The following is a 27,472-nucleotide window of genomic DNA, read 5'->3' as shown; positions in this document are numbered from 1 at the left end:
TTGATATTTCTCTGCATTACGCCTCTATTACTTTATGTAATTTCTGGGAGTAATGCAGGGGAGTATTTGTTTGGATTAAACACATGTGATATCACATTTCTATCCATGATGGAATGCCAAACAACATGACTCACGCGTGATCTGTCAAAAAAAGGCTAATGAAAAAAGTACCTCTACTCGAATCACACATTAGGTATTTCTTGATTTCAGTAGAGCTATGTATTCATTTTAATAAAACGAGTATGTAACAATGAAGCAATTTGGAAAAATAATAAATTTTTAATTTTGAACGCCAATAAGTTAATAAATCGATCCTGGATAGAACGAACTTTTTTGTTATTTATTTTTTCGGTATTATTAATTTTGTTGTCATTCATTTGTATCTAGGTCATTGGTTCCCTCAAAAAGAAGAGTTTCGTGTTATATTATTTTTAGTACAAAGTTTTCTAAAGTTATGTCACCAGATCTTACTAGGATTTAAAAAGTTTGTCAGGGAAATTTAATTTAGAGTATTATAACTTTGCACCGCTGTGTACCAACTGATATAAAACTTGTATACGAGTATTTTATACCATAACATAAGATATATAGCCTGTTGACGATAAGGTGGTTATCGGGTTATGTGGTTATGTGATTAAGTAAACAACAACAAAATGCAGTATGACAAAATAACCAAAGTTGACCAACCTAGACCCTTGTTTACAGACTATGTGGTTGTTTGCGTATTTCCAGTGTTAGAAAGTCGTTACAATTTTACTAAATGGCAGCACAAAAAATAAATAAAACTAAGCGAATGTTATTTCCATTTAGATTTTCTTATTGGAAATTCTGCTATTAACAGCTGTTTTTTGTTTACAATCAGCAAATTATGCAAGATGTCTGCAAATTTTATACAAAGAATTTTTTGAACCCTTAAAATTCGGATTATTTAATGAGCACCTACCTTCAATAAAGCCCATTTCCTGAATAGCAGAACTTATTTTAAATTCGATTATTTTGCTTTTTAAACTTTGTTTAGGCATTTTATAATTTGGAATTTCATTGAACTAAAATTGTAAAGAATGAACAGCTGTTTGTGTAAAAATAAGCAAATAACCATACAACATAGGGTGCTCACGGAGCATAGAGGTTATTTTTAATCTAATAATCACATAACCCGAACAGCCTACCGTGAACAACCTAATAGTAAAAATATATCCATTACTTTTGCGTTGTATAAGCAACGGGTTTTTCCATAGGGACGCTTCAAAAGGCCACTGTACTTCGTAGCGTGCGCGAACCGACCGGATTCGGTAGAGGGCGTTCCTAGATTACGAACCAGCGCACACTGGTCGATTTCATAGGCCAAAAATAAAAAAATTAAAGTTTGAAATTTACCACAGTTTGTATCAAAGCTATTTCTTAAAATACCAATAAAACTAACGATAAATACATTTTTGCTCTATCCCATTCGTAGGGGCTACGAAAAGCGCGAGAAGTGAGACAATAGAAACACGCGGACTGTGCAGTGAAAATAGCTTTAAAATTATCTCTTATAATAAATTAAATTTGCAATATAAAATCGTGCTAAATCCCCACAAATCGAAGTGTATTGAGAATAAAGGTATATGTTATATAACAAAGTTGTTTTTATATAATAATATATTGTTTTATTATTTTTTAGAGCTATGTTTTTCTTTATTCATCGATTTCAGATATACAAAAAGTTGTGATCCCAGTCTCACCCTCAAATGAATCAAGTTAGTTAATGTTTTCTAAGTCTATGCTATTGATTTCAGCTGCAACTTTTTGCAACTTTCTTTGTTATTCATGTTATTCTACCAGGCATGCGATTTTTTGTGTGCTATTTTTTTTATAATTTTTTTGTATTTACGTGTATGTATATTCGTGCATTTTTATTGTTTTTTATGTTTTTTTCATTAACCATATATACGAGTATACATATTGAGCTTTGGTTTTAATTTTATCATTTTCTCACTTTTATCAAATGTTTTTTTTATACGTACTTTTATTTAGGCACATCACATCATATCATATACTTGGTGTTTAGAAAATGGGTGAAGAAATATCACTTATCACCGAAGCAAATTTAATAAAGCTTCAGTATCTACTTGATATTAACTTTTTACCCTGCTATGATAACATTTTAAAGGAAAAACAGTTTTCCTGAGCAAATAAAGGTCTCAGAATCTGATGTTGAAGTAGAGATAAAAAAAATTATTGCACCACATTGCCTCACAAATGTAATTAATGAACGGAATGAGCCCTCTAATTACCTATTATCAATAAGATATGTGGCTTTGATGGTAATTCCGGTCAGAGCGAATATAAGCAGAAATTCGAAAATAATAATTTGGAAAACAATAATTTATTAGGCACGACATATGTCACTGTACAATTGATAATAAAATCGCAAAATGATGAAGAGCACAAGCAAATTTAGAAAAACTGCAGACCTTCGTTCACCCGCTATTGCCGTCCTGTTCGAATTTAATTTCAAAAGGAATCAAAACCTAAATGCACTAGACTTGTGCTAGATCCTGCAAAGGAATTAACTTCAAAAAATTCCTGGTATTATCTTCCTCGCACCCGAAGTTATTTAATATGCACCAGTTTCAATTAGAGAACTCTCATAAGAGTCAAGCAGTAAGGACGTGCAGATGTATCGACTCCATCATACACGAAAGAACTAACGGATCGCTACAAATCAGGACTTGCTAAGCCGATTGCTTTTGAGTTTAGATCCTTTCATCACCAGTCAAAGAAACTATCATACAAAAGTAAATCAATTTTATTAAAATCAATTTTTTATTTAGTAGAATAATATTCAAAAAATTCCTTTTAATTTAATATACTTAATTAAAATTTTTTGCCATCGGTGGGTGACGGAGTGGGACACGGGAGAGGGAGATTTTAAAAAGCTTTGGCAAAAGTTTCACTTTAATATAGGCAGTGGAAGTATTTTTGGCCGCTGATTCCATACAAGACCGACCACTTTGCAGCGGCTGGTCAGTTGTCGAGCACCTGGAGAATCAGGATAAACATTTTCGCGCGACGTGTTTCTGGGTGTGGTGCAAGCCGAAAATGAAGAGTACGTTAGAGCAGAGGTACGCGATTAAATTTTGTGTGAAACTCGGTAAATCTGCGACGGAGACGTGTGATATGATCAAGCAGGCTTACCCAGATGTTGCTTTAGCAAGAAGTGGTGTGTTTCGGTGGCATCAGGCCTTTTTGGAGGGCCGAGTAGAAGTCGCTAATGAAGACCGGAAGAATGAGCAAATCCAAAGTGAAAACGATGCTAATTATCTTTTTTGACGTCAAAGCCATCGTCCACCATGAATTTGTTCCTTACAGACAAACCGTCAACGCCAAGTTTTACGTGGAATCAACAATCGATTTATTGAAAACCAAGTTTGGTGAACATGTTATCTCACGTAATGGTCCAGTCTATTTGCTGTGGGGCTACGTAAAGTCTATGGTCTATGCCAACAAACCAGCGACGATTGATGAATTTCGTACGAATATCTTTTTATGCTTGAAAACCTATGAAAATTAGGTTCAGCGTATTTACTTCCGCAAACGTGCCCGTGGTGGCCATGCAAGAAATCGAGTTCCATACATAATGGTACGAATGTACTTTCACAGGAATAAAGTATTTCATTGATATCCCAAACCGTTTTTGTTTTATTTAAAAAAATTTGTAGCGCTCTTATTGAAAACCCAGTTACTATTGAGTTACGCGATATGACAAGAAAAAGGTAAAATTTCGCTTTTCAATAATTTTTATTTTTTATTTTTACAGATTTCGTATCACATATCGCCTGATTTTACGAGAAAAGGAGTTACATTTTCACATTGGAGTATATAACCCGAGCAAGGATTTATCTTTCACTTTCAATATGCTATTGCATACATATCTAAAAGTTCCTGATGTACGCCGTTGTCAAATAACCGGTTTGCATGGTTGCACATTTATTGATAAGGTAAAATATATAAAAAGTTATACACAAAAATAATTAGAAAACAATGCTTATCCCATAGGCTATTAAGCTGAAATAAAATTACTTGTCCCACATTTTTTTTTATGTTAATAGATAGAAGCAAATAAAATATATAAAATTCTTAGAACTGTAGTGTGGATTCTAAAAAAAACGGTTGCCCCTTATAATTATTAAACTCTGAAAGACTTGTTCCACGCGGCATATTTCACTACAAATCCGAAACTATTGACCAGGGGTCGAATCGTTACATCCGTGCACGGATCGGCAAACATACGAAAGAAAATTACGTGATACGTCAATCGTATGCGGTGATTGGCATTATGACATACGATAGCTAGTTTTTAAATTCCACATTGCTTTGGATTTTATTTTTAGGTCACAATAGATGTGGAACTGTCCAAACTGTTCAATAAACTAACAAAAGCCAATTATATATTAAAGTGGTTCCAATTTTGTTTTTTTTTATTTGAGCTTTAGTGAAAGCCAATTATATATTAAAGTGGTTCCAATTTTGTTTTTTTTTATTTGAGCTTTAGTGAAAGTGATGGTAGCAATAGCTTGATGTAAGAATCATTTGAACATTTATTCCTTCAAAAATAAAATCACACAGCTACTGGCAGGGTACAGTGGTTTTTGTTTACATACACATAATACTGTGATCAAATTGAAAGGTGAATTTCATTTCATCTCCTTCAAAATAATCCCCTACCGCTACAATCCACCTCAACAAATTTTCCAGTCATCAAAGCACTTGGAAAAATCAGCCGTCGTGATGGCTATCAGAGCCTCCTTCGGTTCAGCTTTTATACCCTCAATTGAGTCAAAACGGTATCCTCGGAGTAGTCATGTGAATTTGCTGAATAATTACACGAAGGTAAATCAGGCGAATGCGATGGTTGCGTCACTGCATTAGTTGAAAATGTGGCGAATTATCACGAATAACCAATGAAGTACAAGATGGTGCATTATCGCACTCTTTGTGCAATAAATTCAGACATAGTAAAAATCGAAGAACTTACTTTCACCGATTCGAAAAACACGCGAAGTATAAGTTAAAGATTCCTTCACTTTGATCACAGTAGTATATATGAATATATGTATAATAGTTGTAACTGAATAAGAAAAGGTTGAATCATAATTTGAGACTGTTATTCAAAGAAGCATACATATGTAACGATATACGATGCAGAGACTGTGAAGATGTTGTTACATCATACATATTTACAAGTATGTACGTACCAAAGAGCTGCAACGAGTATGAGTAAATCAGAACAAACACTCGTCCCAAAAACACAATCAAATCAATTCAGTTCATAATAGACAACATTGTTGATCAAGTACCCGCCAGCGTCAACTGATTTCTATCTGTTCTTCGGCAATTACAATCTAGTAAACGGTATACGAGTAGCTGGCTTTGGTTCAATCGATGTGAAACTGTGGGTAAACTTCGTGTAAATCTACGAGTACAGCAAATTTTCTGCTTGATTGATTTAAATCATGTGTGACAAAAAATGTTTCAGCTTTGATTTTTTCGATGCGTAAAAAATGGAAATTCAACCGAGTACGTAAATACATACATCTTTCTGTGGTACACATCGAATTTTAATTAATTTCCTATATTTTCATTGTATAATTTTGTTTCGATTTTTAAATAAAAAAATCTATTTGATGTTTCCCGGACAGCGTCAAGAAAATATCCACACGGACGGATAAGCTCGTTTTTCTTTCGATACTCAATGTAATTTCCATAGCATATATAACATATGTATATGCATGCATACATATACATATATTTGAAATAGAACAGAAGTGCACGAGTAAATCAGTGTTTAGGGGATGATATGCAAACCGAACGATGTCGATCATTTCAATCATTGAAGCATGATTATGCATCATTTCGGGTATTTTCTGCTAATGCGAATGTTCATACACAAATCATGTAGAAGATGATCACTATTGATTCAAAGTTGTTCTCTTTCGCTGATTTGAAGACAAACGGTTCGATTCGTATACATGAAAGACAAAGACAAAAAAAAAAGATTTCAAATATTCACTTGGAAATTATTCTGGCAATACCGCTTCAGATAATTAAACTGTGAGAGGGATTGGTTCAAAAAAAATAAGCAAAAGGCAGAAACAAGAACAAAGAATAAAATTATTCTTGTTTTCGCGTATATTTCTAAACGCAAATTATGTTTGCATATTGGCATATATTTGCCAATGCTTGTATAAATAAAAACAACATTTGTAGAACAAATTAAATATTTCACTACTTACCTTTGTGCATACCTGTACATACATATGTATATTATATTGAAAGTCCAATTTGGCGATTTCTAAACATTTTCCTTGTTTCTGGTCTAACAAGTATAATTGCACATAAAACATTTAACGCATTCCATATGCCTATAACGTCCACACGTATGTACAAAGGATATTGGCCTAGTTTCAGTGCGCGCTGATACAAGGATATACGGATAATTCCGTAAAAAATAAAAGCAATGATATAATAACAATTAAAACTTATAAAGTAAATTGCACCTACTCCCCACAGTAGAGTAGAGCTGCCAAAATTACAAGTCCAAGAGGTAAGTTAAGGCATTAATCTCTAAGTGCCCGCAAGCGATACAGAAATATTTCATGGCGATTATGAACAATAGCCGTCCTTCCGGGACATGTTTACAGCCGTGTACATAAACCATCCAAAATTATCACAAGCGCAAAAATTGTATCACCTCCGATACAAAACTAAAGATCAAGCATGTGTAATAGTCAAGCAGTTCGTATTAAATTACGATAATTTCAATTAAGCTTGGGAAGCTCTAAGATCAAGATATGAAAATGAGAGATACTTATAAACTTGCCAAAAATTCAAAAAGAAACAACTGAAGAATTCATAAAACTAGAATCCACTGTTTCAAATTGTTTTTGAAGTAAAACTTCTTTAGGCGCGCTTGGCTTGCGGAGTAAACTGACGAACGCGTGACGAAAAGTGTGATCAGGCGAACGTGTGATCAGACGAATTTGTAACGAAAAGTGTGATCAGGCGAGGCGAACGGTAATTGGCTTGGGGAGTAAGCTGACGAACGCGCAACGAAAAGTGTGATCAGGCGAGGCGAACGCAGAGAACGTATAATATAGAGAAGGCTCACCGCGTTGCCAAATTTACGACATTTCATTTAACATATGTACATATTAAAAGACCAAGCGGTCGCGCATATTCACGTACATACATATGTAATAATGTGTGCATGTAAACAAATTTGCAAGAACCAGAGAACTTAAAAGTATAGACAGAGAACATAAAATTTGTTAACATTGTATGTAAGGTCGGAATTCGCCTCGCAATTTTAACATTGTTTACAATTCTCTCACATATTCTAACCGAGAATATGAAGAGACAGAAATATATGTATTTACGGCATATGATGACAAGGCATATATGCCGAAGAATAGAATATGAAGAGACTCCCAACGAAGAATTTCGTTTTGCTTGTTTATATTTTGTTTCATTTTGACACCGAAAATGTGTACAAAATACATTATGTTCTCTGTCTCACATACGCAGGAATATGAAGACATAAATATATGTATGCATGAATATGAATATGAAGATATAAACACATGCATGCATGCTCCTTATGCAAGTTCATACATATGCATACATATTTACGCACGTTGGAAGGCGAAGCTGTTACAGCGGCAAGGGAATGCTTCGACAGATTGATGTGCTGAACACATAGAACGCGACAGACTGCAAACGCCATCTGAATCTGATATTGAAATACGCACATTCTTAAGGACACAGTTATTTAGGCAGCTGCACAACTACATAACTGTGTCCATAAGAACGTGTGTATTTTAATATTTGACAGATGTCGCTTGCAGCCTGCCCCGCTCTATGTGTTCCGGGCGTGACTCTTTGAGTTTCGGCCATTGATTGTCCGTGACAACGGAGATGCGAAAGATGCGTGCGACACTTGTTATTATGAATGTATGTACATATGTACATGTGTATGTGGCTCGCATTTGTTTTCGTAACATACAGACAAATGTGCCAAAGAAATAATATACATATGAATGTATGTATATGCCATAGAAATTCTATTGGTACAAATATGGAAATGATAACGAAATAATGCGAATATGCACATTTCATGAAGGTCATCAATTTTCTTTGAAGAAATGAAGTTCATTTTGCACATCTTCACTTTGTAATAGTGGAAATAAATACAATTTATTTGAAATATTACTTTATTTAAATAAAAATAAAGAGAAATAAAATTAAAATAATTTTTCCTAATTTTTCCCGTGTTTTGGACGATGGAACAAACATCATAATGGTAGTTGTTTACATGTCGCCCAATAACACAGTTAATAATATCATAAAGTTTATATACAGAAGACTTATGATTTATGGTCGAGTAGGTTCTGAAGAACTAGGAGAAAACTATCATACGTTGCCACTAATCTTAGCAGGAGATTTCAATATCAATTTCGCATCCGAAAATGGACAACTCTTGATAAACTTTCTACGAGATAAATTAGAATTACAAATGATTAATGACCGTAATGAGCCAACTACAAGACATGGAACAACAATCGATGCAGTTTTTTTCTAGATTTCTGTCTAATTTTAATTCTAAAATATATGTATCGTATATATACATATAGATAGAAGTTTTACTTCAGTCGTGCGGTCATAAGCACACTCTCTTTTTTGGTTCTATCGACACAAAATATTCTCACAGACAATTGGGATCCTATTTTGGTAAACATATACCAGAAAATCGTTACTTTTATGGGAACAATCGCTCTCACAAAGAAGAAAATGGCCAACGGAGCAGCAAATGACAGATTTCTTAACTAACCAAATTAAAAGGATAGACAAAAAAATAGTCAGAACTAAGAACGTTCAACACGACTAAATCTTAGCTTCCATAGAATTTTTTTCAAAACACAATCGTTCACATCTGAACAAAATAAACACACGTTATGCGAACTATGTACTAGAGAGCATAAGCTAAAAACTTACGGGAAGTTTAAAAAATTTAATGTTAATGAAAGGAACAACTTTGTCAGATCAAAAAGTCTCTGTACAAACTGCTTGTCCTATCCACACAATCTCAATAGCGCTTTTCCAAAGAGAGCCATGGGTTTAGTTGCAACAGCAACTCCCGAAACACAAAATCCCGAAGAGACATCATGTTGCTCAAAGGCACAAAAAACACAATCACTACACGGCGAAATTCAAAGTAGAGTATTACTACCTAAAGCAATCGTCTCCATCGAACATCGAGGAGAACCGGGGTCGAATCGTTACATCTGTGCACGGATCGGAAAATAAACGAAAGAAAATTACGTAATACGTCAATCGTATCCGGCGATTGGCATTATGACATACGATAGCAAACGGGTCGTAATGTGCTTTCAATTCACAATAGTTTTTAAATTCCACATTGCTTTGGATCGTATTTTTAGATCACAATAGATGTGGAACTGTCAAAACTGTTGCAAAATTTTCAATAAACTAACAAAAGCTAATTAGATAAGGGGTGGGCCATATCAAATTTTAAATTTAAAGATAGGGCGTAAAAGATTGAGTGTACCGACAAATCAAAACACCGACAAATCAGTACATCGAAAAATCAAAATACCGACAAACTAAAATGCCGTCATGTGAAAAATATTTTATCTTGTCTGCCCTTATTTCTATCAAAGCACAGAAAGAGAATTCCACTGACTAAGGGTTATGATGCTAAGGTTGTCCGTGGTCGGAGGCTGAAGACCGCAGGTCCTTGAGCGAACAACGGTACCTTTTCCTGATTTTTCGGTATTGTGATTTGTCGGTGTTTTGATTTGTCGGTATTTTTGTTTGTCCGTGTTTTAAATTGTTGGTGTTTTGATTTGTCGGGAATCTAAATTTCGAAATTTTGATTGTCGGCATTACGTTATACACCCAAATATGATACTTTGTCGATAGTACACTTTTCTTCTCTAATTATTTGTAATTGCAGACTCGTGACGGTGCTATATACCAAGAAGGACGTGAAATAGTGACCATTGGCGAATGGACGGATCGAGTTTACCAACACACTCCACAAGAACATGTCATAACGAACGTTGTATCCGGAAGAAAAATGCGATTACAAAAATACAATTTTCCTGACACAGGTAATTTTAAATGTTCTAGTTGGATAATGTGACCTTTTGTTGTTTAGTGATAGTTAATCAGACAACAATGTTTTTTCGGCTTCCGTAAACTTAATTGTGTATTAACTACGACCGTGGGGAGTGCTCATGATGATGACATTCTATCTCTTATAACATAACTTGTTTTTTGTTTGTTTTGACTTCTATTGTTCCATCGTATCTAATATTACAGAGTCTTGACTGAAAATGTTACAATATGTATTTTGTCGGATCTGACAACCCCTTTAGTTATTGCCAAATAATAAGTCAAGTAATGAGTAAGTTTATGAGGATGATAAAAATCTAGGAATGAATGAAAGAAATTAGAAAATCTACTTCTTTCGGTGAATGTATTTTGAGAAGAATGGAAAAAAGTAGAAAACTCCACAAATGTATTTTGCAAAAATAAGATTTCATATTTTATGTACTTCAATCTTTACTAATATTTTAAATGTTAAAGTACGATTGTTCGCTACGCTTTCTCGCTTGAAAACAATTATTTGGAAGATATGATTGGTTGTCGAAAAAATTTTCATTATATTTCTACAAATCAAATAAAATTGAATTTTTCTACCAGACTAACTTAATCTAACCTAATTTTGTAACGTCGAATAATTCTTTAAATCGAAAGATTTTTTTACCTCTAATAAAAAATCGGCACAGCTCGGATTTCCTATCAGCAACAAAATGTTGTGATGCTTTGTCGTCTCGTTAGTTTTTCGACACATTGACTCTTTGCATTTTAAACAAAAACATGTCAACGAAAATCCGGAAAGATGTGGGTGGCACTAGTTATTTGAAAAAAAAAAAAATATTTTAATTTTTTGTAAGGTCCGTATGACCTTTATTCAAAAACTAAATTGCAACTGATTTTACATTTTATATTTAAGCTAAAAAGTAACTTTATTCTACCTGTCCCATATATTATAATTCTTAGGAATTGTAGCTTTAGTGGCTCGTGGCGGAGGTCACTTCCTGTTGACAAATATTAGCGTCAGCTATATTACTTATGTTAACTCAACTATTAGCGTCACCTATAATTGTATTAGCGTCAGTTATAATTTTTAATGTTACTTATGTTAACTCCTCCGCCGTCAAAAACAAAGGTCTCCGTTTATTCGCTGCATTTGATCTGTCAGAGTATATCAGATGTTTTTATTTCTTTATGATCCGAAAAGATTTCTGTTTTGGCTGTCAATTCTTATCAGACCGTTATATTGGTTTAGTAATATAATTTTATTATTCTCACATGTAATAAAATTTTCATATGGAATCTTATTTATATTCCTATTTATTTTTATTGGTTTAATTATAATAGATTCACAAAAGTCGCTATTGGATAATGGTATTCCAATAATGTATAACAACAGAGTTTCATTTGATGCAAGTTTAACATTTGCTAATTCAAGTTATTCTTCGATATTATTCAATGTAAAATTATTTTTTCTAAACGTATATTTTAATAAATTTAATTTTTATTTGACAAAATAATAGGTTGTCGAAAAAGTCTTGCGGTATTTTCGCTAGTTGGCGCTGAAAGCACGTAGTTCTAGTTTTATTCATCGCATCAGGTCATGCTATACCTTTTTGGAAAGCTCATTTCATGCGCTAACACGTGTTTGATTGATTGCCGTTTCTTTTAAGTCGTTCGTGAGTTATAGCGTCGCAAAAATGCATCTCAAGCCGGCAATAAAATTTGTGCAGTTTATGGACACGATACAGTTTCAATTTCCACCGCACAACGATGGTTTCAACGTTTTCGTTCTGGTGTAGAGGTGGTCGAAGATGCGCCACGCTCCGGAAGGGCTGTCGTCGAAAATTGCGATAAAATCGCTGAATTGGTCGAAAGAGACCGGTATAGTAGCAGCCGTAGCATCGGTCAAGAGCTGGGCATGAGTTATCAAAAATTCATTGCAATTTCAATAAAAAAAAACAAGAAATGCGCTGTCGTGGGACCCCAGGCAGAAACGAAGTTCCTTCGGATAATGTAGAATCGATATAATTTGCAAAAAAAAATACCACATGATAATACATGAACATTCGTAAGAAGGCAGCAACATAACAATGGCCGGCATGTACACAAGACAACACAGCTGTCCATTTTGGATGTACACAATATCGTTGTGGCCATACTAATACCTTTCACTTCAATGAAATTTTAATATTTTGTTCAAAGTGAAATTTTTTTTATGCAAAAAATTAGTAAAAATTGGTAAATATTTTTTTTTGTTTTAAATTATCAATTGTTATTACAAATGATATACTCGTAATAGAGCTATAATAGAGCTATTTTATGCTTTTATTTGTAAAATAACGTCAAGTTTGTTAGAGCTGTGAATAATTTTACATATTAGTGGCATCACCACTCTACCTCCTCTTTCTATCTTCCATTCTACTATCAACTCTACTGTCGTCCTACTGCCGTTGGCAAATATAGGAAATATTCAAGTTAGCGGGAACGACAACTGTTGGCCTGCAGTCGTGTAGTCGTGCAGCTGTCAAAATAACAGTGTCCGTAAGAACGTCTGTATTTTAATATTTGAGAGATGTAGTTTGCAGTCTGTCGCGCTCTATGTGTTCCGCACTTCATTCAAAACTAATTTGCATACACAATAATGTTACAGATTTTCATGCCTAATTATTTTGCAAAACCTAAAGGTAGGCTATAACTAGCGATCTTACAGTCTTTTTCTTACGGGTTATTTCCTCAAACCCTGCGCCAAAAAATATGCAACAATTCAACTCCCCATAAACGTATTTAGTGCAAGCACAATTCTCAGGTGGTGAACACAATGACTGCGACAGCATGGCCGGCATGTACCAAGACAACACAGCTGTCCATTTTGCATGTACACAATATCGTTGTGGCCATACTAATACCTTTCACTTGAATGAAATTTTAATATTTTGTTCAAAGTGAAAATTTTTTTATGTAAAAAATAAGCAAAAATTGGTAATTTTTTTTGTTTTAAATTATCAATTGTTATTACAAATGATATAATAAAATAATAATATCAAGTTTGTTAGACCTGTGAATAATTTTACATTTTACATATTAGTGACATCACCACTCTACCTCCTCTTTCTATCTTCCATTCTACTGTCAACTCTACTGTCGTCCTACTGCCGTTGGCAAATATAGGAAATATTCAAGTTAGCGGGAACGACAACTGTCGGCCTGCAGTCGTGTAGTCGTGCAGCTGTCAAAATAACAGTGTCCATAAGAACGTCTGTATTTTAATATTTGGCAGATGTAGTTTGCAGTCTGTTGCGCTCTATGCATAATTTGCATACACAATAATGTTACAGATTTTCATGCCTAATTATTTTGCAAGACCTAAAAGTAGGCTATAACTAGCGATCTTACAGGTTATTTCTTGCGGGTTATTTCTTACGGTTTTTACTATCACTTTTTTTCAGTTAGCTCCCGCAGCAAAATCCTATCTTCTGCAAGCCTGCCGTAAGGAACTTCGTTCCAAAAAATTCAATACAAATACCGCAAGACTTTTTTGACAACCCAATATAAGAATTAACTATGCCGGCTTTTGCCAAATGTATTGCATAGTCTAATTTATTATCTCTTCTTTTATTATGTTTAATTTATATTATATTTGATTTCAATAGCAATTTTTATGTTGGACTACTTCATTTGTTTGTACTTCTTTCAAAATTTTGTTTGATATTGCAGAAATATTATTAATTCTGTCGAAAATTACTTTATTAATTGTTATTTGCTAGGTCTTGATGTTACTTTTGTGTACTGTTCGTCCTTTTTCTGTGATTACGACACTAGATTTGTCTTCTTTTACAATTTCCTTTCTATATCTTGCTGTTAATTTTGAGAATGTTCGTTTACCCTACAAGAATGATGATAATCAAATGATCAATCATATGACATTCACTAGGGACACAATTTTCTGTCACTGGCTCAGTGCAAGTTTCTATCACATTTTTAAGGGCAATATGAAAAAGTTGACAAAAACTTTTGCATACATGTGATATTGCCTTTCTTTCTTACATACTAGGTTTAACAACCTGAACAACATATAGCTACACTGCTCACTCCAACGGTGTTTAGAATAAAAATTTGTGTCATTAATGATATAAATCTCTGTCATGAATGCCTGTTATGCTTGATGCCAACATCCTGCATATGTGACTATCACATATGATGTAAATATCATGCAGTTGTGACAATCATATCTGATGTAAGCATATGTAAAAATTATACATTTATTAATTTAATGTAATTTAGTTTATTTAGAAAAAATTAAATTCATTTTAATTCATATAATAGTTTTTTTTTTAAACTGTTGAGTTTGGAAGCACAAAGTTAAGCATATGTATAAGGCTATCAATTTTATGTGCATATATGTATATTAGGAGATGTATTTATATTTATTTCAAATCGGCAGTTTGATCCCTTCTGGAAAGCTTTATTAACCAAACGGATTTTTTATTACAGGTTTTATATATTACTGTAACTTTAGGCATACATACAAACGTGCATTATATGCAACAATAACAAATGGAAACGATACAACTCACTTTATCTTCCCGCAAGGATTTTTTTGGGGGGACAACATGGGAAAACGTGTGTGCGAGTTTTATCGCCAATTCCTGTATTCCTCCTCTTCCTTCAGTCTTTCAGCTGCTTGGTTTATCGTGCGTGTTGTTGCTCTTTCTTTGCTCCAGCTGACTACCTCCTTCTGGCGTTGTTTTGTTTTGTGTATGTGTATTTGTTGTAATGTGCGCGCCCGTTTGTTTCTTTTTTGTTTGTTTTATTGGTGTTTTAGCTTTTCGCTTTTTATTTAGTTGAGTGTTTAGGTACCGCGCGTTAGTTTGTTGCTGCTGTCCCTGTTGAAATTGCTTTTTGTTCGTTTTGTTGTCGTTGTCACTGCATTTTTTAGATTTTTGGCGGTTCGCTGCACTTTTTCCTGTTTTTATTTTTGTTTTTTGTTTGTTGGAATTATTTTGTTTATTTTGTTCTCCCGTGTAATTTGTTTTTGTTTTTTATTTTGTTTTCTTTTTGATTGTGACACTGCACTTTTTTTTTGTTTTTAGTTTTGTCTTTTTTGTTGGAACTTTTAATATTTTTATTTTCCTTGTGATTTGTTTTTGTATTATAGTTCAGCTTTTCTGCCTTTACATAAATATGTATACGAATGTATGTACATACATATATACATATATTTTCCGAGTACTGCACTTCAACAAGAGGAAGTTTCTTGTATTACATAAAAGTATATCTTAATTTGTTTTGTCAGTTTTATTTTAGTTTTTTTTTTCATTATTGGCGAAAGCCATCCTGCGGGGCCGAAAAGTTGTATGTGCTTTTAATATAGGAGGAAGTTTCCCTATATTTCGAAATTTCCTTAATTGTGAATTAAGGTATTTATTTGTATTGTACTCAACTTGAGTTGGTAGGGTTGTAACTAGTTCGGTAACTAGTCCACTTTGTGTTTCGCTGTGCAGCGTTTGAACTTTTTGTGCCATTGAGCAGCATGGTGTCTCTTGGCAATTTTCAGTATTTTGGCTTTCGTGATTTGCTTTTGCAATTAATCCCGTGGTTCTTGATTTATTAGCGCTTTTATAGGGTGAGTTATGCTGTAGTGTCATCAGCTATGGTGAATGGCGATGTAGCATTAGGATGCGCCAGTTCTACCGATTAGAAGGGGCGGATGCTTAACTCATTTAAACATCCTGGGCCCCCTAGGCGAATATTTTGCCTAGCTTTATATATAGTACATATATAATCTGATGCACGTAATTCGGCGTACTGCTTGTAGAGTTGCCGAGGGCGCAGAATACATGCTGGTTTTAAACATTGTATTTGGTATTTATTTACCTTTAGGTGCGTATAGCAAGGAATTATAATTTGCGGGTTTATCCGACTTATTATTACAGTAAAAGTGTATGCGTTTTTGCTTTTATTTATTTTGTTTGCGGTTATTTATTATTTCATCGGTTTGGTACACCGGTTTTTTTTAGTATATGCCTTTTCTGTATTAGCGGCTTATTAAGGATCGTAACTCCACGCCTGGCACAGGTGTGGCCAGAATGGGTACTCCTTAGCCCTAGGTTTAGGACTATGAAATTAGAGGGATCTTGCGAGAGAGTGGCCGTGAATAGAGAACGGCTTCGATTCGTGGAGTAGATAATTTTTTATATTTAATTTGAAGCTTTGTATAGCTGATCCCACATAGATACGATAAAAGCGACCTTTGATTTTTGTAAGTGTAGGTGCATCACTTTATCGCATTGAGAGTATGGTACTCGTTGAACCTTAATCTTGTTGAAGATTTTATTTATTTTGAAAATTTACGAAAAAATGTCGACTTTTCGACTTTTGATACAACTGTGTTTATTATTTATTTTTATTTTATGTTTTTATGTATGTACTAATTTGGCGTTTAGTAGGCCGCCACCGCTCTAGGATCTGTTCAGATTTGTTTTTTTTTTTTTTCATTATTGGCGAAAGCCATCCTGCGGGGCCGAAAAGTTGTATGTGCTTTTAATATAGGAGGAAGTTTCCCTATATTTCGAAATTTCCTTAATTGTGAATTAAGGTATTTATTTGTATTGTACTCAACTTGAGTTGGTAGGGTTGTAACTAGTTCGGTAACTAGTCCACTTTGTGTTTCGCTGTGCAGCGTTTGAACTTTTTGTGCCATTGAGCAGCATGGTGTCTCTTGGCAATTTTCAGTATTTTGGCTTTCGTGATTTGCTTTTGCAATTAATCCCGTGGTTCTTGATTTATTAGCGCTTTTATAGGGTGAGTTGGGGTATGTGCTGTAGTGCAGCATTGAATTGTGTCTTTTGTGACAATATATGCAATTGTATTTACTTTTGCAATTTTTAAGATTGTGTGTATGGGACAAGCAGTTTGTGCAGAGTCTTTTTGACCTGACAAAGTTGTTCCTTTCATTGGCATTCAATTTTTTAAACTTCTCGCAAGTTTTAAGTTTATGCCCTCTTGTGCATAGTTCGCATGACGTATGTTTTCTCTGTTCGGATGTGAACGCTTGCATTTTGTTAAAAATTCTATTTGATTTGTTTTTGCTTCTAGCTTGGGGTCTATTGAAGCTATCATTCTGGTCGTGTTTAATGTTCTTATTTCTGATTATTTTTTCTTCTAACCTTTCCGCAATTTCATATTGGGTGGTGAGAAAATCTTTCATTTGTGGCCACGTTGGGCACTTTTTTCGTGATGAGAGCGATTGCTCCCATAGAAGTAACGACTTTTCTGGTAATGCGGCGGTGCAAATGTTTACCAGAATTGGGTCCCAGCTGTCTGTGGGAATATTTAATGTCGAGAGAACCGACAAACAATTTGAAACAGTGGATTCGAGTTTGATGAATTCTACACCTGTTCCTTTCTTAACTTTTGGCAAGTTCATTAGTGTCGTTACTTGTTTATCGACCAGTATTCTTTCGTTTTCAAATCTAGCTTTTAGAGCTTCCCAAGCCAAATTGAAATTGTCGTCATTTAATGCGAACTGTTTAACTATTTCGCCTGCTTGACCTTTTGTTTTGTATCGGAGGTGATACAGTTTCTGTGCCTTTGATAGTTCTGGATGGTTGATGTAAACGGCTGTAAACATGTCCCGGAAGGACGGCCATTCTTCATAACCTCCATAGAATGTTTCTGTGTCACATGGCGGCAACTCGAGGTGGATGCCGGAACTTGCCTTTTGACTTTCTATTTGTGGCAGCTCTACTCCACTGTGGGGAGTAGGTGCAATTGCTTTAATGAGTTTTAATTGATCGAAGATCATCGCTTTTGTTTCTTCATATTGGTCCAAGCAGTTTTCATAAATATCATAAGCCGATGATTTAAAATTATGTGTATCTGAATCGTTAGAATCTAGAATGGCGTCATGAGCCACTTGGAGCCGAGTCCAAAAGTTTTCAAGATTTTGAATTTTGATTTCTAATAACGATTCAGAGTTTTCATGAATCGGCAAAGAGGCAAATCTAGTGCAGTATCTTATTAAACTGTCACTTTGTGAAATTAATTTAGCAACCTGATTTGAGCGTGTAGCTCCTGCAGGTGTATTTTGATTTTTATTATTACTCATTATTTTTACTGTATAGTAAAATATTTGTCAAAATGAGTTAAATTTGTCTTAGTGTAAACCGAATTCTCTTTTCAATAAATTGTTTATTTATATTTTAGTTTGATGTTTGAAAATATCCGCACTTTAAATTTATTAACACTTTTTACGTCCTTATGTTAGTATTTAGGTACACCCTAATACTTGGACTTGTATGTATGTATGTATGTATGTGCTTATGTTTTGTGCGATTGAGAGCTCGCTGAGGAGATCAATGCGCTATTTACATAAGTATGCAGGAATTGTGTTTATAATTATGTTTTTGTTCTTAAGCAATTGAGAGCTCGTTAGAGAGATCAATGCGTTAGATAGGTTTGAACGAATAGAGAGTGCGAAAACGGAATTGAAAAAAAGATGTGCACTTTTATATGTAAATATGTATGTTTTGCTCTATATGTAGGTACATATAATAAATTATATATTATTAGCTAAATATGCTTGTATGTATGTTTGTATTTTTTGCAACTCTTGCTTTGTTTTGTTTTTGTGTTATAATATTCATTTAGTTTGTCTTTGCATACCTAATTTATGCAATCCTGCTTACTGCGTTATTAAGCAGATGAGGTATTGCCGGAAAATATTGTAAGTAAATACTTGAACTTTGGCTTATTTCTGTTTTTTTTTTAAACTGTTGAGTTTGGAAGCACAAAGTTAAGCATATAAGGCTATCAATTTTATGTACCTATATATTTGGAGATGTATTTATATTTATTTTAAATCGGTATTTTGATTTTTTCTGGAAAGCTTTGATATATTAACCAAACTGATTTTTTATTACAGGTTTTATATATTATTATATATATAAAACTGTAACTTTAGGCATACATACAAACGTGCATTATATGCAACAATAACAAATGGAAACGATACAACTCACTTTATCTTCCCGCAAGGGTTTTTTTGGGGGGATAATATGGGAAAATGTGTGTGCGAGTTTTATCGCCAATTCCTGTATTCCTCCTCTTCCTTCAGTCTTTCAGCTGCTTGGTTTATCGTGCGTGTTGTTGCTCTTTCTTTGCTCCAGCTGACTACCTCCTTCTGGCGTTGTTTTGTTTTGTGTATGTGTATTTGTTGTAATGTGCGCGCCCGTTTGTTTCTTTTTTGTTTGTTTTATTGGTGTTTTAGCTTTTCGCGCCCGTTTAGTTGTTTAGTTGAGTGTTTAGGTACCGCGCGTTAGTTTGTTGCTGTTGTCTTTGTTGAAATTGCTTTTTGTTCGTTTTGTTGTCGTTGTCACTGCATTTTTTAGATTTTTGGCGGTTCACTGCACTTTTTCCTGTTTTTATTTTTGTTTTTTGTTTGTTGGAATTATTTTGTTTATTTTGTTCTCCCGTGTAATTTGTTTTTGTTTTTTTATTTTGTTTTCTTTTTGATTGTGACACTGCACTTTTTTTTTTGTTTTTAGTTTTGTCTTTTTTGTTGGAACTTTTAATATTTTTATTTTCCTTGTGATTTGTTTTTGTATTATAGTTCAGCTTTTCTGCCTTTACATAAATATGTATACGAATGTATGTACATACATATATACATATATTTTCCGAGTACTGCACTTCAACAAGAGGAAGTTTCTTGTATTACATAAAAGTATATCTTAATTTGTTTTGTCAATTTTATTTTAGTTTTTTTTTTTTTATTGTTCTGTTTGAGCCACTGCACTTTGTTTTTTTTTTTTTGTTCAATTGCACTTTTATTGCTTTTTGGCTAATTGTTGTACATGTTACATCTGTATGTAAAGTTATTATTTTTGTCATTTGTCGCACTGCACCAGTTTTGGTTTTGTTTTAATTTGCTTAAAAAATCCATAGTGCCTGTCACTATGGCTCGAAGGACCATGATTAAAATGTATATTAGATATATTGGAGACCACTCACCACTACGTTAAATTAAATAAAAATATTCGTTTTAATTTGTATACATTTGATTTTTCAACAAGTTTATTTAAATTTAAATTTATTGATTTTATTGTATAAACTCATTAAATATGATGTCGACGGGCGAGGCGGCGATACTCTAATTCCGGGAACGATTTGTCACTCCTTCAGATCGATTTTACACGGATCGTGGTTGAATTTGGTAACTGCAGGAGATTAGCGTTAGGTGTCGACGCGGCGGGCTGTATATGCCAAAATTGATGTCGGAGAAAGCTGATGCGCGGATTGTATGCGGACATGCGACGAGTGTCTGACGAATTGAGCCTGCTTTCCCTTTGCCCATCCTTTTTGTTAAGTGGGTTTGCTGGTGTGGTGAGTTATGCTGTAGTGTCATCAGCTATGGTGAATGGCGATGTAGCATTAGGATGCGCCAGTTCTACCGATTAGAAGGGGCGGATGCTTAACTCATTTAAACAATTAATTTGTGTTATAAAAAAAATTGTACAAAAAGTAAAAAAAATTAATATTAAATTAAAGCTTCATTTCAATTCAATTATTGTTTCCTTTTTTTCTTTAAATATGTGCGCTGCTTTAACCTATGATGGCTGAGCAGTACTGAGCGCTTTATGTTTTGCTCGAAACTTCTACATCCTTGTTGTTGGAACACATCTAAATTAAAAGAAAAATATATATTAGTAAACATTTTATGTAAACATTAAGTTGCAATATGTATATGTATGTACTTCTTAAAATGGTATCAACCAGCGCCAACTTGCATAGGGATTTCTTGCTCCACCTGCCATCCCAATTGTAACCTTCCAAAAGCTCATCCGTGAAAACCTTAGGCATTACGTCAGCCACATTATCACTGGCGCCTTTAAGTTTGTGAAGGAATGTAGTCTTAAAAGAAGTAAAAGTATTGTAACTAGTAGTAAACTTATTATATTTTATTTTTTAGGTTACCATTGTTTGGGCATAATCCTGGCTTTGCAGTCTATCCTCCACTTCCGCAACTATTGCTTGCGACTCAATTGGAAAAGTGCTAGCGACGTCGTCCAGCTCTTTATCAGTCACTTCGCCGGTCATGCGGCACACTGACTGCTCTACTCGTTTTATGAGAACTTTGCACTCTCTGATTGCCTTATTTTGCGCCAAAACCTCAGCCTTTTCGACAATCTAAGAAATAAATTTAGACGAAAAGATATAAATAAAGTCTTAGATTTACTTTTATTACTGAGTGTACATACAATATTGTAAAACACTTACTTTCAACTCCATCTCATTCACTTTTTCAAATATTGCAGTTTGGTTGTGAACCAGTGACGATTGGCCTTCACTAAGCGTTTTTTGGTTCTGCAAAATTATAAATACATTTTCCTCCAATTTTTCCAGCCTTTCCTGAATATTCTTTTGGCCCGTAATGCTCGTTTTAACGCTTCAAGTATATCTTAAATTTAAAAAGTTAATATATAGTATATTTTATTAGAAGCTTTATGTTAAAAATGACCTGAGTTTTGTTGCGTTCTTGATATCCCCACTGAATATTGGCGCCGCTCAATCCTCTCAACGATTGGAATCTCTACTAAAAAATTAATAATTTTTAATATATTTATACTTATTTCGATGAGTATTATCCTTTTAACTTACCACCTTCATCTTGCGTCTCGAATATGTTACTCATTTGTATATATATAATAATTATATTATTATTATATTATATTTTATTAATTATATTAGGTTAACATCATAAAAATATACAGTATTGTTAAAATGTTGCTCAACATATTACATTTGGAGTTTCTTGCTTAACATATGAACAATACTGTATATTTTTTATGATGTTTTATATTTGTTATTATGTTTTTTATTATATTGCATTTATATACAGTTTTGGTTATATTAGTAAAACCAAAATTTTATATTAAATTTGAAAGTTATGGAATTGAAAGTGGAATGTGCAAATCAGTGGTTAATGGGAAAATGTGTTAAAAAGATGGTGTAAAAGTGGTATTAGCAAATATTTCTCTTCGATAGGAAAACACAAGTATTTGAAATCAATGTCTTCGATAGGAACTGTTACCATTTCTTCATCTAACTCACTTGCGACTACAATCCCTAGGCCACTTGACGATTCTACAGGTTCATTAAAGTAGTTTTCAGTCTTTCTGAAAACTTTGCAGACAATTTCAGACGACTGTTGAGACTTTATGACTTTAAATACCTTTATTGGTCCTGTCAACTCACTAAAACAGAAACTATCTTTCTGCTTGTTGGGATTTAAATCAAATGATGCAAATTTTGGCACATTCTCTGAATTTGATTCAATACCCTGTTTTTCATGAAGTCTAAGATATATTTGCTGTAGAATTTTATTGGGTTTATTTACAATTTTTTTTATATTCTGCATATAGTTTTCGAAACGATACGCTGAAAAAGAATCTAATTGTCCAAACTGTTTTACGCAATCTGCCAAGTGAAGTAGTCCGTGAATATTAAAGCTAACCAATTCATCACCATATAAAATTCCATAAATATTGACGAAATCTGTTAGCATTTGTTGGGCAATATCGGCTTCGATTCGGTGCGATTTTTCATTTGACAAAAGTCGAATACTACTATGTAGCAGCAGGAAGTGATAGTATTGATCGGTACTGATACAATCTTTAAGAACGAATATACCAGAATAAAGCAAAAACTGCCTAAACTCAGTCGATTTCCAATTATGAATCTCATCTAAACTTCTAGATATGCGGCTAAACTCTGATGGGATAAATTTAGAGACATAGTTAAGCTTTTCGTTAATAATAGTATGATTGGCCTTTTTTGTTGCAAGTTTAAGTAATTTCTTTGTTACTCCTAAGACGACTAAGTGCATACTATCAAGGGGAAACTGAGAAACCATCCCAAAATCTGATTCTTCCAAAATGCTTTTTTTGAATTTGAAATCTTCCAAATGATGCGCAGGATTTGAACGTAACATAAACGTTGTATCTGATCTTAAGGAACCGACTTTTTTTTGAAAACTTACTCTATTTTTTTGGTAAGTACCTTCCTGGCAGCATTTTGGACAACCATTTTTCCCGTTGTGTGATATAACACCTGTTACAAAAGCCCTCGCTGGGGAGTCACAAACAAAAAGACGAATGTTAAATTTTAAAACGATTGGCTTAAATCCAACTTTAATGCCGGTTGCTCTTAGCGACACGACCTCGGCACAAAATTCGGACATGAATTGATCTATGTTACTTGGCTTCTTGAACCCGGAATAGCATGCTATCATAAACGGGCTTATATTAGGGAAACCAACAACTGAACCCAAGATAGGCCATAATACCCTGTTTGAACTTTTGTACAATTTTAACCCATCAACTCCTATATCTAAATAAACCTCATTTTTCCCTTCCAGGTAATTAAAAGGACTTGAAACAAAATAGTTTTGAATTCCTAGGTACAAAAATTCCCCCTCTTGCATTTCAGTTATATTTATTTTTTCTTTCCTAGTATTTAGGATTGTTTTTGCAGATAGTGGCATACCATCAACACCTACTTTGCGCAATGTTTTTAGAAGATCTTCTAAAGCGATTTGCGATATGTTGTTTCTGATAGCCCACGACTTAATTTCATTACATTTATTTATTTCGTCGTTATTTTCTGAAACACTAAACCCTATAGAGGTGGACGCTTCGGGCTCAGAATCAGAACCTACATCGCTAGAAAAGCTCAAAGTATCACTAGCATCACTTTCATAATTTGCTACTACTGAACCTAACACTGAAGGATCAGGTTCCCTATTACTTACAAGGGGAATCCCTTCAAAAAACGCACTTGAACTAACACTTCCACTTTCATTTTCACTTTCACCTTTCAAATATTTTTTTATAACTTTTGTATTGGACTGGAAAGTCCTTTTTTCTTTTGAAAGACAATTAGCAAAATGTCTTCTTTTCATTTCACTTATTTTTTTAATGTTTTAAAATAGATTTCGCTTAGAAATTTTTAAATTTAAAAATTTGATTTCGCTTGCTTGCACTTGTTTACACTTGTTTGCGCTTTTTTTCTTCTTCTTCCACTGTATTTTCGCGTTTAATAAGAATAAATAACGGCTGATATATGTACATACAGTGTATGTCCAGAGAACATATGTTTTTAGTTTCTCTGACTCTACACTGTGTGTATATCAGCTATTTCAGTTTTGCACGTGTAATCATAGCCCGAAAGAAAATAATCTGAATCGTCTCTTTCTTACTTGTGGATAGGTATACAATAATTTCTGAAGTCTATGCATTTGTGTTAGTGAGAAAATTGCTATTGTGTTAGTTTCTATCATTCAATTCTTGTAGGGTTATTTATTTTAACACATACATACATATGCTGCTATATATATTTCTGGACTAGGCAACACTAAGTGTTGCCGGGTGCAATCTGACATTTCCATTGGAAAGTTTGACATTTTTTAGCATAACATCACTCAGAACGTTTTGTCATTTAATCGTGAATTGTTTTATTTACAGGGAATTAAAAAATTCATCTCGGCCAAAAAATGGAATTAACTCGTGAACATTTTCGTACGATCATTTTTCACAACTTTCGACGTGGATTATCACGACAAGGGTGCATCGATGAACTAAAATCTTTGTATGGCTATGAAGCACCATCTTACAGCACTGTGAAAAACTGTTACAACGAATTCAATCGTGGCTGACGCTCGCTCAAAGACGAATTCCGTGAAGTTCGTCAAAAAACAGCCGTTGTGCCAGAAAACATCGATGCTGTACGTGAACTGATAATGCAAGACCGTCATGTAACATACCTTCAGATAGATGCGTGCCTATGCATTTCTCCCACCAGCATACATTCGATATTGCATGAACACCTGGCCGTAAAAAAGGTTCTCGTTGGATCCCACACAATTTGACAATCGCTCAATAAAGGCTCGTGTGGATTGGTGTAAAGAAATGCTGAAAAAATACGATCGCGGTGCTTCAAAAGACGTTTATAAGATCGTCACAGGTGACGAATCATGGATCTATGCGTATGAGCCCGAAACAAAACAGCAATCGACCGTGTGGGTCTTCCAAGACGAGCCAAATCCAACGAAAAAAAAAAAAAACATTTTCGTTGATAAATATTCCTATTTTCATTATTAGGCCAGAAATATATATAGCAGCCCTCGTATTATTTCTCCTGAGCGTAGGTTTTTCATTAGATTTCTAGTTTTGTTGTGAGTTTCTAAGTCCTTTATCTGTTGTTTTTTAATGCCTCAATGTTTTCTCGTCTTGAGTTTTCATATTGCTGTTGGTCTATTGAAACGCGTCTTCCAAAAAAGTTTCTATTGGTCTTTTCCCGGTTGCAGAGTGTATTGAGTAATTATATTTGTAGGTGCAACGATTTGAAAGTTTTTGAAATAGGCGATAAATTTGAATGACGTTGAATGCAAGGCATAATTTCAGAAAGTGTGGAGTGAAATCTTTCGACTTGTTCATTGACTTTGCTAGCGTATGGGGGTGTTTTGAAAATGTTAATACCAAATTGGTCTTTGATCATAAATTGTATCCGGCTCGAAGGACCATATTTACTTTTCAGCTTCACAAATTATTGAATATTTACTAAGCACCGCACTTTACTTTTAGTTACAATACATCAATTCATCTTACGGGCACAGATTCGACTAAATTTGAATTTGCTGTTCCCTTTATACTTATTTACTCGAGTATTTAATTTTTTATTGAATTAGCGAAAAAAGCACAAACTAATATTGTTCATGTATGCATAGGTGTATATATAATTTTTTTTATGTTTCATGTACATTCAAATATAATTTTTACTTATTTATTTAGCAAAAATACACTTAATATTATTGTAAATATCTCATAACTTCGGTGTTGTTTAATAATTTTTCAAATCTCCTTTATGAACGTACAACAGTGACTTCACATAAGCACTTATAAAGTTAATCAAATTATAATTTTGGTGTAAAACGCAAGAGTTATAGGTATAAATGAAATGTTATAAACGCCATTGGATAAAACGGGTATTTCTTCGATTAATAATATATATATCCATGTATTAATTTTTCTCAAACGGATAGAAGCCAAACACCAAACGACTCGATTATTTATATAAAAAAGACCGGAGGGTGCCAAAAATGCAAAGTTCAAAAAAATGGTTTTAAATAGACGGTGCGGGCGCGTGTGTAGCGGCGAACGTGACTTCTAGAACTGTGTAGAACAAAAAACGGCACAGCGTCACCTTCTCGTTGGTATAAGATGAAAAATGGAACAAAAACAGTTTGGTGTGGAGATGATCAATAATGCCCTGTTTTTTTTCTAATTAACGCGTTGATGTGGAGAGTGTTGTATTCACTGGTCAGTGATGCCCTGCTTTTTTTTCTCCTAATAAACATGTCGATGTGGAGAGTGTTGTATTCACTGATCAGTGATGCCCTTTAGTTGTATTAGTTCGGGCGACAGGAGCTCATCTCAACATCCTGCCCCCCCTAGGCGAGTACTAGCCTAGTAGACGCTGTAGTGCCTGTAACGTAGCTACAACGCCGCTCAGGCCGGTGGGGCGGTGAGGTTGTGGCCTTATTTGGCTGCGCGTGGAGGTCGTATTGAGGGGGCGCCAGGACCATCCCGCTTCTGGTTGCCGAGCCACACGGTTAGGCTGCGATCGTCGGGGGGCCGTACGGCGGCGGAGTACAGTTGGTGAGCCAGGATGTCCGGCGTTCCGGTGGAGTAACGTATGATGCGGTCTTTCACACAACCGGCACAAAGTATCAGATTCGCATTCAAGCGTGGCGTGTGACTGGGCCAAGCAGTTTAAACAATGGCCATGTGCCTGTGCCACCTTCTGGCGTTGTACGGGTAACATTCCCTTGAAAATAGAGCAATGCTGCAGCCTATGAGAACGGCAACAGAGCGGACATCTGGTGCGTTGCGGTTTCGGAGGCGCCGGCGTCGGTGATGCGCGTGTTGAGCTTCGTGCCACGGTTGGCGCCCTTGCTGCCGTGATGGTTCGGGGCGCTGCTACTGGAACAGTTCCGGAGCGAGGCACAGTAACAGCCGACCGGAGAGTTGGCGTGGGGGTTACCGGTGTATCCATATCGATCTGTGGAAAGAGAAAATCGTAATGATTATAAGTTGATTGCCTGTAAGCGTGCATGAACAGGATGCCACGTGAGGGCGCATGACTAAATGATCGTCCGTCTATGGGGTTGCGATATATATGTAGGTCTACGTTTGTCTTACGGCTTGAAGCTTATTGTAATCATTTTTTTTTTTTTTTTTGGTTTTCT

At 34.5% G+C, this 27,472-nt stretch overlaps 1 protein-coding gene across 12 annotated transcripts in view; it reads left to right on the top strand.

Annotated features, from left to right (window-relative positions):
- The window catches only part of LOC105228281 (uncharacterized), a 253,501-nt gene that overhangs the window by 174,882 nt on the left and 51,147 nt on the right, over positions 1-27,472 (top strand). For all 12 annotated transcript variants that reach the window (XR_007421177.1, XR_007421176.1, XM_049446038.1 and 9 more), the window contains 2 exons: positions 3,803-3,983; positions 10,019-10,175. Coding sequence is in view for 10 of the 12 variants with exons in the window: in XM_049446038.1 (XP_049301995.1) it covers positions 3,803-3,983; positions 10,019-10,175 (338 nt within the window). In the remaining 2 variants the exon portion in view is untranslated. The remainder of the gene's footprint in view (positions 1-3,802; positions 3,984-10,018; positions 10,176-27,472) is intronic.

The sequence above is a fragment of the Bactrocera dorsalis genome, chromosome 1, assembly GCF_023373825.1.
Source record: "Bactrocera dorsalis isolate Fly_Bdor chromosome 1, ASM2337382v1, whole genome shotgun sequence".
Classification (NCBI taxonomy): Eukaryota; Metazoa; Arthropoda; class Insecta; order Diptera; family Tephritidae; genus Bactrocera; species Bactrocera dorsalis.
The sequence above is the reverse complement of the archived record's forward strand: the minus strand, read 5'-3'. Positions and strand labels throughout refer to the sequence as shown.